The 19079-nt window shown below is 30.6% G+C and overlaps 1 protein-coding gene across 1 annotated transcript; it reads right to left on the minus strand.

The window, feature by feature from the left end:
* Nucleotides 1–4648: 4648 nt before the first annotated feature.
* On the minus strand, nt 4649–10285 carry LOC108451538 (uncharacterized). The gene is made up of 8 exons (XM_017749221.2): nt 9708–10285; nt 8098–9368; nt 7921–8011; nt 7592–7749; nt 7453–7504; nt 6664–6743; nt 6460–6553; nt 4649–6115 (listed from the first exon to the last, which is right to left on the minus strand). Exons 2-8 carry the CDS (start codon nt 9277–9279, stop codon nt 5511–5513), a joined length of 2262 nt encoding a protein of 753 aa, XP_017604710.1. The 5' UTR covers nt 9280–9368; nt 9708–10285; the 3' UTR covers nt 4649–5510.
* Nucleotides 10286–19079: the final 8794 nt, after the last annotated feature.

Here is a 19079-nt window from a genome sequence, read left to right on the forward strand (position 1 = left end):
TCGAATTAGAAGATAAAAAAATATGGAATTAAAGCTTATTGAGTCTAGTTTCTCATAGAAGAAATAGTATAAGCAATGGATTTGTAAATTTTGTGAGACAAGGTCAAAATGAATTCGGGCTCCCCTGTTCTGACTTTGAAAAATTATAAAAAAAATTGAATAAAAATATTTAGGAGCTTAAATTTATATTTATAGAATCCTGAATGAGTCTATTTTTAATAGAAATAAACGAGAACATCATTTGAATTCTGTATGAAGAGATAATTAATTTTTAGTGAAGAAGGGTCAGAACTGTCAGACAGCAGAACATGAGTGACTTTAAAGAATAAACTGTACTTATTGGCTAAACCAAAAATTCTGAAAATTTTATGGTAAGACGATATATGAGTCTAGTTTCAGGGAAAATTATCGGATCATAATTTTGAGTTCTGTAGCTCAAGATAAAAATAATTTAGTGAATATGACTCAAGTAGACAACTTTGAATGAACTATAAATAATAGTTGAATTATAGAGAATGTTGCATATGAACATGAAATGTATTAAATTGATAATTAAATTTATTTATTTAGATCCAGAATATTCAAATCTGAAGCTAGATCGAGGAAAGGAAAAAGTTCAGGATTAGTAGATTTTTGTACACGAACAAGTATCAAGGTAAGTTCGTGTAACTTGAATTATATTCTTAAATGCTTGAAATGCATGTTTTTGATATGAATATGATTTGAATGTTCATTGTATGAAAATTGATAAAACATTGATATATTTGATAAAAATGGGAAGAAATCCCGGTTGAATGAAAGGAAAATTTCGATGGATCTCTGAAAAGGAATTGACGGTAAAAAGGATCTAGCCCGGACGGGTGATCCTATCCTGATATAGCCCTCCCGAAGAATATGTGTAAAATGGATTTAGCCCGGACGGGTAATTCGAATTAGGGTCTGAATTTAGCGTGGACTAGTAATTCAGATCCAAGCTCATTAAAGTAATTGTCGTTGCAGGGGATTTAGCCTGGACTGGTAATCCCGACAATACTCTATAAGTTTATATTGCAGGGGATTTAGCCTAGACTGGTAATCCCGCTGCAAGGTTGAGGTTTGCGGGAGTGTGCTCTCTGAAATGGAAATGTGCGCACATGAATATGAATTGACGGACCCGAAATTGTACACTAAAAGTTTTCCTCTGAAAATCTATCGAAATCCCGATAAATTCAACGGGATAAATATGGAAAATAATAATGGAATGAAAATCATGGTATTGATGAGTACATCAATCATGGTATATATTATTGGTACATGGAAATTATTGTACTAACTTGAATGTTGAGTTTGTGCATATTAGGGTAATAATGCATTGAATGGATATAGAAATGTTTATTGTATTGTATTGAAAATATTAGGTAAGTATAATTCTTGTTACATGAGCTTACTAAGCACAAAGTGCTTACCCCGTTTCCTTTTCCTCTATTTTGTAGTGTTAAGAGCTCGGGATCGGATTTGGTCGGAGACACATCACACTATCAACCTCAGGACTTCGGTATATAAAGAAACTTTATTTTGGAGATTAATGGCATGTATAAGCTAATAAAGTAAATGATTCTATGAAATGAATGTAAGGTCAACCAATGGTATGGCTAACAAATCTTGGTTTTGTTATGTGATGAGGTTATCTTATAAAAATGCATGACTCTATCTTGAAAATATGTTGAATTGGATTGGTTGATTTGGATTGGTCTCGATATAATATTGCAGGGAAGGTTAGATATCTGTAAAGGGATTATATTGAGTTTTCCTAAAAAAAAAAAATTAATTCGTAAACTCCGGTAATACCTCGTACCCTATTCCAGCAATGAATACAGGTAGGGGGTATTACAGACCTACCGATGGCTAAAATCTTACATTTGTTACGGATTCTTCATAACTCGTGCGAGCAACATCGTGTAGACTATCATCCTAACCCACAAATCGTGTGAGTAGGCCCATTCCACATCTTATGTGAGCACTGTTCTCGTGTATCCAATGTTATTTCACTGTGGTTCGTCGGGTGAAAATTGGACATATATAAAAGGGTTCATTGTCATGATAATTGGTTACATGGATTGGCAAATGGTTATATAAGTAAGAATCCCAACTTTAAACTTCTTTACTTGGCTAGTGCCTTTATGTGTGACTTCAAGCTTATCTCATATCTCCTTGGCATTGGAACAATATGAAACTCTACTATATTCTTCTGGGCTAAGTGCACAAGATAAGGTGTGCATAGCCTTGGCATTCAACTGAATACTCATTTTATCTTCCTCATTTCATTATTTCTTGCTCTTTGGAATAAGGAGTTTTCCTTCTTGCTTGAGAGGTACGGAGGGATCGTCCATAATGATGTCCCATACAACAAAATCATTCGCTTGTATGAAAAACATCATTCTTGTCTTCCAATAAGAATAGTTAGTACTATAGAAGTAAGAAGGCTTGGAGATAGATTGAGATTCTCCAAGAAAAACTAAACTGGATGTAAACATCATCTCTTGTGGATTGATTGGTTGAAAGTTGAGCTACCTCAAGGATCTTCTCTTAGTTGTAAAATTGACAAATAGAGACTAGCTCAGATACCAACTGTTAACTCAAATAATCAAACCAAAATTATCAAGAGGGGGTGAATTGATTTTTTTTTAAAAAAAAATTGTGGATGCTAAAGAATAAGGATAGAAAAATTTGACACAAGAATTTAAAGTGGTTTGGCCCGAATTACCTACTCCACTACCTTAGCTTTCCACAACTAAGGATTTTCCCAAATTCACTAATTTGAAAAACCTTTGAGGATAATATTTAACCTTACAAACTCAATTCTACCCAAACCTTAAGACACAGATCATCTCAAAGAGATAACAAAGAAGCAAACTAAAAATAAACTGTTACAAGATGTTTGGAAGTTTTGAAATGATTTTTATGTTTAGAACTTTACAATTTCTTTATTCCAAAAACATTTTTATTTGTTTATATCAAAACAATTTATCAAATAAAACTAGTTTAACACATTGAGACATTATGTCTTAAATAAATTTATAAAGTAAAATATATTAAAATTTTAAATATTGTTCAAAAAGAATACAAAAGTATAATGGAAATTTTATATAAAATTTCACCACCACCGCTGCATTTTTATTCAAGTATTGGTACAGAAATTAATTAGACTACCACAAATTTAAAGCCTCAACGTGGATGTCCTCCAACTGTGATGATTCAGAGTTTGAAATGAAAAAGAAAAATGAATTTAGAAGCAATAAAAAGATTTATCATTATATTTTTAGCACTAATCATCAAATCAGGTAAAAAAAAATTCTGCTAACCCAAACTTCCTACTGGGATTTCCTTTTAAACTAATTCCATAATATATTATATTAGTTTAATAACTTTTATAAAATATAATTCAAATAGACTTTAACATTATTATGAAAATTTAAATTTAAATTGAAAAAATTAAAGCTTAAAATGACTAGAAATTAATATAATTTTATTCTTTTTAATTGAATTATTTAAAATATAAATATTATAATATTTAATTTATAATTAATTTGGTAGAATAATTGTAATTCATTACACAAATCTTCACTAATAAGTTTATTTAACAAAAGTTTCAACATTTAGAAGCATATAAGTTAAATTTTAAATATTTACTTGATGAAATAACTTATTAAATATTATATTAAAATTTTAAAATATAAATACACTTTTGTATTATAAAAATTATTATTTATTCATATTTGCAATAATTTCGTTAGTTACTTATGAGGTTTGCTTATGAAATATTACTATTTTATAAGTATGAAGTAGGAATAAACTATAAAATAATCATAACATATTTAGATTTGGTCATTCAATTATTAAAATTATCAATTTTAATACTAAAAATCACTTGACATGCCACCTTTTCTAACATACCACGCCTCATGTGCTATTACAAGTTTGAAATTAAAAGAATATAAATTATAGTTTTCACCCTAAATTTTTGACAAGTTTCATTTTAGATACCAAACTTTAAAAATTTATTATTTGGTTTCCAATATTTATGTTTTTCAAAACTTATTGTATTAATATTTGGTCTCTGTTATCCATATGATTTTTATAATGGATCAACTGTCACTAATTTTTATATTAAAATATGATATATTATTTTTTTCAAAATTAAAATCATATGTTAAATTTTACTTTATTATAATTATATTCTTAGGATAAATAAATTCAATTATCAAAACTATTAAATTTAAATGCCCAAGAATTTCAATTGTGTTGAAATAAAATATTAATAATTTTCAAGTTAGATGACTTAACTACAAACTTTCAAAAATAAAATGACTAAAAGTGTATTTTATTTAAAACATTTTAAATGATACTTGGAAATAAAACATGATTATTTAAAGTGTTTCTTTTCTGTTTTGATAGAATATGGCTTCTTCAACTAATAATTAAAAATATATTTTGGTATATAAAATATTAATGTTTTAATATAACATGTTTATTTCAATACGGAATTTTTTATATATCAAAATATTAAATATATATTTTAAATTAAATATTTCTATTATAGGACTTTTATATATATAATTCTGATTGGTGTAACAAATTACATGGTTCTTAGACAAAAAAAAAAAAATCATTTCTTAACTGGATAACAAGGTCGAAAGTAGATTTCTCGTTCAAATTTAACTCAGTTATTTTCTTTTCTTTCACTAAAGGTATACTACACTTTCAATGCTACATCAGATCCTCTCAATACCCTATAATCAACCCTTGCAAATTGGGTAATAAAAAATTTTAAATACAAAGCTTATATGAATAAGATTTACCATGCACCATAACAACCCATTTGTTTAAACCAAGTCCACCATGTCATGGCACTGCAACAACTTTACCAACCACTCAATTTGATAATGACCCCTACCACTTAGAGACAATGCAAAGCAGCCGCCAGAATGGTCCAAATTTCTGTTAATGCACCACCACGGCCCTTCAATTATTCACCCAAGTCCCACTAGTTCTGTTCAGAAGTAACTCCTGTCCACCAGTTTCACTTTTCTCCTCCGGAAATGACCCCACCAAAACAATCTCAATATACAATACTTGAAATGGGACTCCTTGGCATGACCCTGTCAATTGGATTTTCACTTCAACAAATCAAAGAATACGTGATCCATTTCAATTCAACCGCCCATATCCTGACATCCGGCTGTGCTCAAGTACAGGAATAGGATGTTGACTATAACTTTCATTTGAGTCCACTGTAACAAACCTGTCAACTTTGGTTGGGCTGCTAACCAAATATTGCCTTGACATCGGATACAGTGCTCAACACCAGATCCTGATATCACCGTGGATGTAACCCAACCCATCGTCCGCAAATGGGAAATCAACCAAGCGCCAATCATTTTAACCCAGATCCGGACGAGAAAAGCTGCAATATGAGTGACGTAATTCTTTGTCAAAATCAAACAGAAAAACTTCAAAGTCATCTCCATAAGTTAACGGTGGACAGGTAATCCATAATTTTGGAATGATCTGATTCGTCCATCATATCCACCTGTTACAATTACAAGGCCCCATGCATGAGAAGAACCAAGAGCACTCTGGCAAGATGTCTTCAGCAACTTGTACTCAGATTTACACATTGCAGAAGATACAACAAAGGAGTCTGGATGCGGGAGCTTTTCCTCTGGCCAGGTTGCAGTACCCTTGAGCAACGACTCGGAAAAAAATCCATGGCCCAGCGAGAAACGTTCAGAAGAAGAGAAGGGGAATTTGTGTTGAGAGCTATCACCCAACTCAGATTGCAACACCCCAGTATTCTCATTACACCATCTACTAGATAAATCTTTGGGTGATGGTGAAGTTCCTGACATATTTGGGAAAATAGAGTTTCTACATGTTATCCCACACCAAGGTATCGCAACTGATGCATTATTTGAGAAAAAACGTTCACAAGACCGATTCTTCTTTGAGTGGGACACTGGCCCATCCTGGTTAATATAGTTCCACACATAGACATTAGAATCCTCACTTGCTGAAACAATCCGCATTCCATCTGAGGTGAATACTGCAGATATTTGGCTCCCTGCATTGTGCAGACCTGTATATAGAGAAGACAACTCAAGAGTGATAATAGAGTCATCTTTGATTAGAGTTTAAAGCATATTGTATGGTGTTAAGATTAACCGTAAAGTGTAATGTGAGTGAAGTAGGCTTTTATTCTACCCTTTTCAAAAGGTTGTTACCAAGGCAAGTTACAAAGTGATCCAAAACATCCAAATTTCACCTAACAAATTTCCTCAAATTGGGATGACCGGAAAATAGAACTCTAGTTTCATTTTTTTTTTTCCACATCATCCATTCTTTTTTCTTCATGAAACTACCAAATTGGCAACCAACTTTGGATCTAACATACAATTAAATCAGGCAAAAACAACTACCTACCTCGAAATTTGCATACCATGTCAATACCATTGAGGACTCGAACTTGTGAATCAGCAGAACTGACCATCAAAATATCAGGGTCCCCAGGAGAAAACTACAAAATAATTCCTCTGTTAACTTTTGAATGATTGGAAGCTTGCTTGAGGGCATAGATATTTTACAAAAAAAGGAGAATAAGGATCAACAGATGGTAGCAGTCAATACCTGAAGTCCAGTTATTCTACTGCATGGTGGCTTCTTCTTACTCTGTATGCATATTCGAGCATTAAGTTGCAGACAGTTATCTGGTTAACATAAACAGATCAGTTAGTACTCTCAAAACAAGTATTCTCAAAACAAGTTAACCTTCAGAAAGACATCTATTGAAGGTTTGGTACAGAACATTTGGAGTTTCGACATAAATAATCAAAATGACCTCTTGAAACTACCATGTTACTAATCATAAGAAAAATTATGTTCAGATCATACAAATTTCAAACCGCAAACATGAAAGAATAAGGTTCATCTGAAAAGCCAGAAAAGGAATTTGACAAGGTAAGTCCTCCGAGATTGCCCTTCAAGTTGCAAAAGTAAAATACATTTTATAAATTAACAAATATTGTGATTCATTTTTAGCAGAGGGTTATTTCATTCATCAAAAGTAAAACTACGTTCCATTAAGAAAGGGCAATTTTTTTTTTCCTTCCTTCCTTCTCAAGTCTCAGTGGGCCATCTAAACTTGTAACGTTTCTAGAAAAGATAGATTGTATGACCCGAAAGGATACACATCAAAGTTTTCAAGTTCTTACAGGCAGGCAATATTTTTTATTTATATCCTCACATTTCAATGTATTGAAAATAGTCAAATTTAAGAAGAATATGACAGTCCAATCAACTGCTAATCAAAGAGTAAAAGTTGCCAGATCCTAGAATAGCATGAACAAGATGTTGAAAAATATAAACAACTCTTCAAGAGGAAAAAAAAAAAAAAGGACCAGCAAAACAAAGAAAAACCTGATGCATCATAAAAGTGGCAATTGCCATTCATTGAGCCAACAACTGCACCCTGTCGTGAGAAAAAATAAAAAATAATGAATTGAAAATCCTAGAACCTGATTGCTAAATAAAATGGTTAAGAAAAGCTTCATCAAACCTTTCCATTGGGACGGTAACACACAGCTGTAACAATATCTGTCATGTCAGTCCAATCAACAACTTGACGACCAGGAATTGCCCAGATACGCACTTTCCCATCTAAGGAACCACTTATGAAGTAATCATCATCCACTGGATTAAACTGAACGCATGTTACTGTACCACAGAGCAATAAGATTATATAACAATTACAATGTCACAAATCAAAATCCCAAAGGTTTGCTCACCTTAATAGACATTTCTATAAAAAAAAATAAGGTATAATAAAAGTCAAGCATTTCTATAACAAAATTAAGGTGATAATAAGCATGGATTGAAATTCATTACCATAATTATTGTGAGAAAATACTTTTAGGCATTCTTCATATCCAACTTGCCACAATCGTACTGTCTTATCAACAGAGGATGATAGAATATGCTGCAATACATAAACCTCAATTACAAATCAGAAATCATGATAGCAAATAATAGCAAGTTGTTTCAAACTTCAAAGAAAATAGTAACCTTATTCTTTGACCATGAGAGGTCCAGGACCTCACCACAATGCCCACGGAACTCATGGATAGGTTTATCCAAAAGTTGAAAAACTTTCTGAGGGAAAATGACACAGATTGAATCCGATTTTTTCTTCAGACTTGTCAATCTTTCTTTTTTCTCTTTGTTTGCATGAAGAGGAACTAACTCAGAAAAGCTATGTACTTGGAAGTAGACATATGAAGGATTGGCATCATGAATGTCAGAATTCCCTGATCTTTCAGACTCCACAATTTGCCACACACGCACAACACCATCTTCACCCGCACTTGCTAGATACTGACCATCAGGGCTAAATTTCATAGTTGAGATTGCCCCCTTATGGGCTTGGATATCTTGTCTCACATAAAGAGCTGAGAACTCCTTCGACCGCTTCTTGTAAGATCTAACTCGAACCATTTGAATCCTAGCCTCAGCATTTGGACAACAATCACTGGATATCATACGAGCAGCTTCAACCTGCCTATCAACAATGCAAGCAACAGCACCTAATTGCCTAAGCCATCCTCTTTTACCCTGCTTTCTTTGTGGCCCTAAATCAGAAACTTCTTTGACTTCCCGGCGCATAGCTTGTTGAATTAGAGGGGATAAGCCAAGCTTCCTTTCAAACTCGTCAATGGTAAGCAAATTATTGGAACCAACTTCCCGCAATCCCTTCAACATACCATCCTGACTAAGTTCATCCACAATGAACTCTGTCCCATCATCCAAATTCTTAATCTTACAGACAAAATTATCATCAAAAGCCCCATCTAACAACTCCCTGACATCATTTGACCAACAAGACATGGAAGACTGACTTGATGAAAAATCATCATCAAAAGTTGATGATCCTAAGACCGCTCCACTCTCCTCCATAATTCTATCAGTCTCCACTTCAATTTCATCGCAACACATGTTCGAGGGGCTTTCCCTAGCAGTCTGATCTACATTTAAATCCATCCATTTTAGAAATTTACTACGCCGTTCACGAATGCTACTGAGGTTTTTAATCCAAACTTCAAATCCAAAATTAGCAGGCATAGAATTAGTGGATGCAACAAGCTCGGAATCAGAGTTGTCGGGGCAATCGGATCCCAGATCAGATACAGAGGTGATGTCCTCACGGGTGTCAAAAAATTGATCTTCTTCTTCACTTAAACTCCCCATCATTAAGTCACCAATTCATCCCATGAAAAACTCACCCTCCCACCAAAAAAAATAGTCTTCTCACAAAAACCCTAGGCAATGTTCTAAATTCCCTACAAGTATAAATGGGACACAGAACATTATAATCCAAAAACAGAAAACTATATGTATAGAAAATCGTTATAAAACTATTATAAAATTAATATACCCAAAAGCCCAGATCCCAATTAAAACCTTAATACCATAAGATAATACAATCAAATCTAAAAACAGTCATTAACAAACAGATCAGTGCAAAGTGAAATAAAGCAATTGAGAGGATACATAAGTAGTCAATAAAAAAAAAAAGAACACTATGAAAGAATAGATAAACAAGATAAGTATCGTTTTCTCTCTTCGGCTTTTATAAAAAAAAAAAAAAAAGTGATGGGAAAAGGGGTTTGGCATGGCACCTGGGGTTTTTGATGAAAAGTCCGCCAAACCCAAGATAACGCTTAATCATATCTCAGCAACAGCAGCTTGACACCTTCGACTCCCACCATGGGGATTTCCAGTTCCTTCCTTGGCTTTTTTCAATGGAGACAACCGAGAGTAGTGTGCTTTTAAAATAAAAATTAAAAAAATCACAAAATGAAAGGTCGTTAAAGTACAAAAAGTAGGAAAAAAGAAAATCTCGAGAGATGTGAAAACGGATGGACTGTGGCCCGATTCTCGAGGTTTTAGAGACGCGAGCTGTGTTGCCTTGCCTTTGCTGGGCTGCCCCCTCCTGCCCCTACGACTATTTCTACTGCTCCTCCTCATTACCGCCATTTGCCTTTTTCACTCTTTTAATCATTATTTTATATAAAAACAAACCCATATTAAAAATTTTAATTAAAAAAAAATCTGATTTGATTTCTTTTAATATTTACATTAAATTGATTACATCTTCTGATTTTCTTAAAATTTTACTTTTTTTTATCTTCCTACTTAAATTATAATTTTATCTAATTTTATTTCAAAAGTTATTGTGTCCATGTTTTTCAAAATTAAAACCAAATCAGATCGTAAAATCTAACCAAATTTAAAAAACAGAAATCTCGGTTGTACAATGCACGGGTTAACCGACACGTGTGGGTAACATACACGTGTGGCACGTTTTGCATTGCAACAATTAAAAATAGTCAGTTCATTTATCCAAACATATGTCTGGTTTTTTAAGCAATTAATGAGTTCATTCAAGCTTATTATCAAATCTAAATGTAAAACACGACACACATCAAAGCATATAATTTAAATTTCGATTAACAACTATTGACGTTATAATGGCTGTTGTTTATGCTTTGGATGATCTTCCCTTTCATCTCTCAGCTGTTGCCTTTTCCTTTTCCGGCATCCGTTGTTTGCTGGAGTTCCTGCCGTTAGGGAGTTTCAAACGCTGTTGGTAGTCTTCACACCAATGTTTCTCTGATGGTTCTTCCGAAGGTATTATCTCACTTGAGGGTTTTATCTCCAATATTATGAGGAGAGTCTATCTGAATTCATGGAGTGTATGACTTATAATTTTATAGGAGAAGTGTTAATATTGTTAGAAATATTAATTATGCATTTGTGCTTGCGGAATCGAACCTGGTTAATGGTTTGATATCTCACATGAATACTTTTCATAATTAATTTTAATAATATTAATTTTTTTGTTTATCTATGGATCAAGACGTTCCATTAAATAAAAAAAATTAAATAATTGAAATAAACTTACGAAAGGATTTATTACAAATTATTTTTGAAAGTTTTTATTATCTATTTTATTTTAATGATTATCTTGAAATCTCATCCTACAACATTTAGAGTGAAAAGAATTATGGAAGGAAAGCAAGTTGATCTATATTGAGAAATTCAATCAAGAATACCATCAAAATTATGACGACAAGTGTTTAAAGTGCACGAAGAAGCATAAACTATTAAGATGAACAAAAAATAAAAAAAAACGGTCGAAATATGTAAAGAGGGTGGAAGTAATGTAATGATATTTTGCTGTTTCAAACTTTGTATTTAGCATAAGAAAACTAATTAACGTTTAAAATAAATTTTCATTAAAATTGGGAAAAGTTTCAGTTAAAAGTAGCATTATATGTGCTACTCTATCTCACTTTTATCATGCTTTTATGCAAATTTAATCTTTTATATACACACTAAAGTAAGGTAACTGTTCTACATTAGTGATCATCAACTCGAGTGATTCAAATCACTAATCTACGATCGAAATAGGTCCCACTAGAAGATTAGGTGCAAGACTAACCGTGAGAGGACAGCAATATGAGTTCGTATATACTTAAAGAACTTGCAAAAAGGACAAGCTCGTAGATTCAACTCGTCATAGTCTCAGTTCGCATATATCTGAGGAGCGTGAAGTCATCTAGACATATGTCCAGTAGGTACGGAGCCCACTTAGAATGTTGGTCCCAAAAATAGAAAGGACCGCGTGCTCCGTAGACACATGTCTAATAGGCCTAGAATCCGCAAAAAATGTCAGTACTATGGACAGAAAATATCAGTACTAGAGATAGTGGAGTCAATACAAAATAGTGGGGCCCTAGTAGTGGGGTCTTATCATAAACTATAGTATAATCTGTAACAATATATATAAATACTCGAATACTCTCATGAATAACACAGGAAAAAATATTACTCAACAGTAATTATGATGATATAGGTAAATTGACTTCTTTTGCTCCATCATCTTCTCCTCTTTATTTCCTCCACTTTTTATCATCTTCTTTTTTTTCATTCATGGAGATAGAAAATGATTACCTTTCCTATTGTCCTTATCTTCATTCCTTTTATATAAAAAAAACCAACACTCACCTTTCCTATTGTCCTTATCTTCATTCCTTTCATATAAAAAAAAAAAACAACACTCAAAATTGATTATATTTTCAATCTTTTACTGTGCCAAGCATACCACTAGGTTTTTTCTTTTTTAAGTTTAATGATAAATTTAGCCACTAATATTTATACGTTGTCAAAATGATCCGAATTGTATTTTTGAACCTTTTTTAGCTATCAATTTTTTGTTGTTTTTTATTCAGTTTGTTTTTCTAACAAATGTAATGAATAAATTCAAGGTTTCAAATTTTCTTTTCTTTTAAAAAATTTTAATATTTCATATGTTTGTTTACTAAGAAGTTTTTACTAAATTATTTTTTAGATAATTACGTCTATTTTCTTTAAATTAAGAGATTTTTAAATATAATGTATTATTTATTTATTTATTTTTAAATTCCTCATCAACCCCATTAACTTTTTTAACTATACTTTCATTAAATTTGTTAGAAAAATAGATTAAAAAACAAACATTGATGGCAAAAAAAAACTCAAAATTACAATTGGGATCATAAAAATATCAATGACGAAATTTATGGTTAAACTTTTTTAATCAAAATCTATTTTCCTCAAACAATGTAGTTTAAGTGTGTGTTTGTATAATTTGAGATTTATATGGTTGAAGTTAAAGTCTACATCATTTTTCATGGCATAAAAGCTTTCAAACAAAACCAAAGAAGTTGTATCTTATTATATATACATTAATAGACAGCAATTCGTTTGAATATAGCCTTGGATTCATAATATGGCAAGACAGAATTGTACGGCCGGGTAAGGCATGCAAATTTGACTAAATCCAAGACAGGAGAATTGGGTTCAATTCAATGAAAGTAAAAACAAAGCCTAGCTGTGAGTGTGACCAAAATATAGGCCGGAAGTTTTGCCTATCACTTTTCGACACTCATCAGATAAGGCGGTTGTATGTTTTGTCGGTTCTTACATTTATGAATATATTCATTTAGAGTGGGTTTATTTACATGTAAAATATTTTTATATTTGTTTTATAGAAAATAGTTTAGTTAATAAAAATGATTTACAAATAAATAAAATAATTTTTTTCTTTAAAATGACTTACTTTTTTAAAAAGCGGTAAGTCAATATTTCAAAAAAATTCCTCTATAACTAATTTTATTTTATATAAAATTTACTTAAATCAAACTTAATATTTATATTTATTAAAATTATTACTTAAAATTTATTATTAAAATATTTAAAATTATTAAAATATTATATTTTTAATATGATTAAAATATTATATATATATATTTCTTATATATGTAAAATGATCATACCATCTCAAATATTTACAAATATATATATATTTAAGAAATTTGAAAAGCAAGGGTAAGATAACGTGCTAGTACTTTGTTTGTACGTGCTTTGTACACTATACTTCCATGGACAACCATGGGCTATATTTAAGATCTTTACATTATTTTTCTCCAAAGGATCTTTATATTATTTTAACTTTTATGAGAAAGTCAATGCAAATAAATGGTATTCCACCAATCCAAACCAATTATCTAACCACTCTAACCATGCAAATTTGTGTATTTATATACTTTATTTAGTCACACTCATTTATATATATAATCGGAGTATTCATTGTCGATAGTAGTGATTAATTTATTTGCTATAGGTGTTTTTCAAGAAATAATTAAATCTCCAATCACATAATTAAAGAATGAAATGAACAATCTTTAAATTATACGTGATGATTTATAAACTTTTTCTTTCTTTTTTTTTTACATTTTCATTGAGAATAATTTAAATTAATGCACTAAAATTTATAGTTGTGAATTGTATAGTTCAAGGGTAACCACATTGAATTTTGTACCTTTTGAAGTATACTAATAATAAGTACCATTTGTAATAACCCAAATTTTACAGTTATCGGGAAAGTGAATTTTCGGGTCTCCATTTCTAAAAAAATAGATTCGTAAATAATAAATATTTACGAAGTCAATTGAGTAGTTAATTAGACTTTAATTAAGTAAATTTAGCTTAATTAAGAGTAATTAGTGGAAAGGATTAAATTGAATTAAGTGTAAAAGTTTAATTATAGAGTAAAGAAAAGTGAAGGGACTAAATAGGAAATAAGCCAAAAGGGTGACAAATGTATGGTTAAAATAAGTTAAATGTGTACAAATATAAATGGTACACATGTATTATCATGTGTATTTACTTATTATATAAGTAAAATAATAATAATTAAAGTATATTATATTAATATTATTTTATATTAATTAATTAAATAAATAAAAGTTATGACAAGTGTAAGGTGATAAATTAATACATATATATTAATAAATATACACATGTGTAAATAATAAATATTATAATAGTTTAATAATAAAATAAAGAAATGAAATAAAGAAATAAATGAAATAAAAGAAATGAAAAAGAAAAACAAAGCAAACGAAACAGAGAAGAACAGGGGAGAAAGAAAGGAAAGAAAGAAAGAAAGAAAGGGAGAAAAGGGAAAATTCATGTTTTGAAGCTTTAAACTTTAATAGGTATGTCAATTTAGCTCTTTTTACTTAATTTGATGTTTTAAAAGCTTTAGAACAAAGTTTTGATGAAATTAAGTTGATATTTTGAAAGTTATTAGATTTATAAATATTGTTCATGTTGAGTAAAATGATGAATTAAGGGCTAAATTGATAGAAATTCAAGTTAGAAATGAAATAAGGATTGAATTGTAAAGTGATTCATAAGTTTTATGCTTTAAGGACTAAATTGAAAGAATTTCGAAATTATGGTTTTATGATGAAAAATAGATAATTATGTCTAAGTTTGGTTAAAAATTGAGTAGAAATAAAGTATGAATTAAGATAGAAAAGCAAGTGAATTTAGTTAGGATTAAATTGAAATTAAAAGTAGAAAATCAACATTTTGCACTAAGACTATTTTGGACAGCAGCAGTAGTTTAAATTTGAAAAATCACCAAAAATTTTAGAAATTGAATTCGAGAATGAATAAAATATTGAATTAAAGCTTATTGAGTCTAGTTTCTTATAAAATAAACGGTTTAAGAAATTGAATTGTAAATTATGAGATATAATGAATTTTGTGAGACAAGGTCAGAATGAATTCGGGTTCTCCTGTTCTGACTTTGGAAAATCACCAAAAATTGGAGAAAAATAATTATAGGGTTAAAGTTATATGTTTAGAATCCCTAATGAGTCTATTTTTAGAAAAAATCAACGGGAACATTATCTGAGTTCTGTACTATGAGATAATTAATTTTTAGTGAAGAAGTGTCGAAACTGTCAGACAGCAGAATAGGGGTGAATTTAAAGAATAAACTGTACTTAATGGCTAAACCAAAAATTCTGAAAATTTTATGGTAAGAAGATTTGTGAGTCTAGTTTTAGGAAAAATTAACGGATCTTAATCTAGAATTCTGTAACTCAAGATATAAATTAGTAATGTATTAATTATTATGAATTGTATTAATTTCGTAGTCAATGTGGTTCTGAAAATCTCGGCTAAGAAAGGACAAGACAAAGTCGATGGGAGTTAGCTCGAAAATTACGGTTTGTATTTTTATAACCCGAACTTAATATTTAATTATTGAATTTATTATTTATTATGTATGGTAGGTGCATTGATTAGATTATTTGAAATAAAATGAATATTGATTGAAATTGAAGGGTGAATTTAATTAATAATTGTTGTATTTTAATTGAATGTTATGGTAAATAATTAAAGTATGAATTGTTGGTATTGTGTTTTTATTGAAATGATTTGATTTGAAAATATGGTGAAATAATTATGAACATGTGTTTATTGTGAAATTGAATATTTATTAGTGAAAAGTGAATGGAATTATATTGAATTGAAAAAAAAATATAATTAATTAATTAAAATATGAATTAATTGAAAACTGAAAAGTAAATTAAATACCCTATTAACTAGTCGGGCTAGTCGGATATAGTTGGCATGCCATAGGATTGGAAGAGTACGGGATTTATCGACTTTACCGATCGGGCACTTTATGTGCCGTATTTTAGGCACTTATGTGCTAGTTCTTTATTACTGCTATCGCTATCATTCTTGATTCGGCACTTTGTGTGTCGAATATTGTTACTGCTACTGTTTTACCGATTCAACACTTTGTGTGTTGAATATTGTTACTGTTACCGTTGCCGATTCGGCACTGTGTGTGTCGAATATTGTTACTGTTACCGTTACCAATTCGACACTTTGTGTGTCAAATATTATTCTTATTATCGTTATCGATTCAAAGACTTTGTGTGTTGAATCTTTCTTTATCTTATTACTATTCTAGATTTGTTCCGATAAGGTACTCTGTGTACCGTACTGCTACTGTTACTGTTCCGGCTTCGGCCGATGAGGCACTATGTGCCGTACTGGTGTGTTTGTTGGATCCGTGTATCCGTCTGAGTCCGAGTCATGTTAATAGGTGTAACGGCCTAATTTTCAGTGGTGTCGGAAATGGTGATTTGAGATCACTAAATTCGACAAATAAGATTGAACAAGATAGTAATTTAATATTTATGAGTCAAGTAAGAATTTAGAAGAATTTGTGAAATGGTAAAATTAGTGAATTAAAAGAATTTATTAGGTCAAACGGGTCAAAAATGAGGTATCGAGACCTCAAAGTTGAAAATCGAGCTATAAATATTTTTATAAATATTTATGGAGTGTCATTGAGTTAGTATTAAAGTTTAGTTAGAAAATTTTAACGTTTGGATGGCTAATTAATTAAAAGGACTAAATTGAAAATAGCGCAAAATTTGTTAAATTGTGAGCAAATAGCTTAAGTATTTAAAAGATGGATTTAAAGAGCAATTAGACCCAAAGGTTAATGGCTGGACGGTTTGGGTATGAAATAAGCAAGAAAATAATGTGAACAAGGGCAAAATTGGAAATAGCATAAAAGTTAATAGTTAAATAATGATGTAATTGAAAAATCTAGACATTTCTTCATATTTTCTCAGCTAAAACGCCATAGAAGGTCTGGAGAAAGCTGGTTTTCATATTTTACATCATGTGAGTTTAATTCTTACTTTTCTTGATAATTTTATGTTTTTATGACTTTTACAATTAGGTCCACTTGTAGAATTCATTAGTTTTTGATTTTATGGGTGAAATTGGAAGTTACCCTGGATGGATAAGGGAATTTTATGATGAATTATTATGAAATTTAAGTTCTAATTTTATATTAAGGTGGTTTTATTAAGTGATTTTGATAGGAAATGATATTTAGGACCTAATTGTGAAAAAGTTGTGAATTGAAGGTTTCTGTTGAAATTAAGAATATAAAAGGTTTTGAAATAGTTTATAATGATAAAATAAAGTGTTAATTGAGAAAAATTAGTTCAATTGATGGGTGAATTGAGAAGGACTAAATTGTGAAAATTGTAAATTTTGGGGTAAAAGTGCAATTTCGAAATTTGAACAGCATAAATTGTGAAGTGAAATAGAATTGAAATGGATGCTAATGAAGGAATGATTTTATAATTATAGATCAAGAAAACGAATGAATCGTGGAAAGGAGAAAATTCAAGAATAGTCCACAATTTCTCGACTTTTACAAATTAGTCCAGTAAGTTCATATGGCAAAGTTCAATGTTTTGATATGAAAATATTATGATTGTTAAAGTATTTTATTGTTGATGAATACTATCAATTTGCATTAACTAATGAATAATGTGTAACTAAAAGTACAAATTAGTAGGAACAATGGATTTGAGTGCTTCTATTCGTGACCACGATGAGTTGATGAAACATATGTGACAAGTGTGCCCGTTTAAGACCATAGCTGGGCTATGGCATCGGTGCAATGTGATAATGTGACTCAGTATAAGACCATAGTTGGGCTATGGCATCGGTATAATGTGATAATGTGATTAGTATAAGACCATGTCCGGGATATGGCTTTGGTATGATATGTGAACCGTGTAAGACCATGGCAAGGCTATGGCTTCGGTGTGTGATGTGTATCAATGTGAAAGTCCATGGTTTACTATGGCAATGTGATAATGAAGCACTCAATTCCCTTATTGTTCCCTAATTTGACAATGAAGTAAATGAGAAATGGGCCTAAGGGAGTTAAATTGTGAGTTGCCATATGGAAATTATTCAATGAGTTATTAATGAAATTATGATTTGGAGGATGAAATAGTTAAACTAATAGATATATGATTGTGTACGATATTTGATATGATTTGTGTTTATATGCCTATGAGCTTACTAAGCTTCAATAAGCTTACTTGTGTGTGTTTAATATTTTTATGTAGATTGACTTGAAGTGAAGTGGGTAGATCGGATCAACACAACAGGGCACACTATTCAGATCAATTCGGTAGTTTTTGTTTTATGTTTAAAGATTTATATGGCATGTATAGAGTTTGAATGAATTGAAGTAAAGATGTTATAAACTAGTTAACAATATTTGTACTAAAACAGTTTTGGTAAGTAGCGATGAGTTTGACTTTGAAAAATCACTAAAAATAGTAGAAATGGAAATAATGAATAAATTATGGAATCGAATCTTGATGAGTCTATTTTCATATGGAAGAAGCAAAACAGTATATGAGCTATATTTTATGAGTTTGTTTAAATTTTTGTGAAACAGGGCTAGAGCGATTTCTGGATCCCCTGTTCTGACTTTGGAAATTCACCATAAATTTTACAAAGATAATTAGAAGTCATACTTTATATGTACAGATTCCTTATTGAGTCTAGTTTTATTAGAGACAAACGGCATAGTCATTGAAGCTCTGTACAGAGAGATATCTAATTCGTAATACACAAAGGTCAGAGTAGTCAAACCTGAAACAGGGAGATTTTAAATAATAAACTGTACTAATTGGCTTGACCAAAATTCTAGAAAAAATTGGTAAGTAGATATATGAGTATAAATTCATAGAAAATTTACGGATTTGGATTTCAAGTTTTATAACTCGAGATATGAATTATTTAGCAACTAT

Source organism: Gossypium arboreum, chromosome 7 (genome assembly GCF_025698485.1).
Source record: "Gossypium arboreum isolate Shixiya-1 chromosome 7, ASM2569848v2, whole genome shotgun sequence".
NCBI lineage: Eukaryota > Viridiplantae > Streptophyta > Magnoliopsida > Malvales > Malvaceae > Gossypium > Gossypium arboreum.

Bases quoted from the DNA above. Each gene is read 5' to 3' on its own strand.
- LOC108451538 (XM_017749221.2), bottom strand. From the start codon at position 9,279: ATGATGGGGAGTTTAAGTGAAGAAGAAGATCAATTTTTTGACACCCGT. The intron at 8,012-8,097 runs GTTACTATTTTC...TATGTATTGCAG, and splicing joins TCTCATGGTCAAAGAATAAG to CATATTCTATCATCCTCTGT. The intron at 6,554-6,663 runs GTATTGACTGCT...ATTATTTTGTAG, and splicing joins GTAGAATAACTGGACTTCAG to TTTTCTCCTGGGGACCCTGA.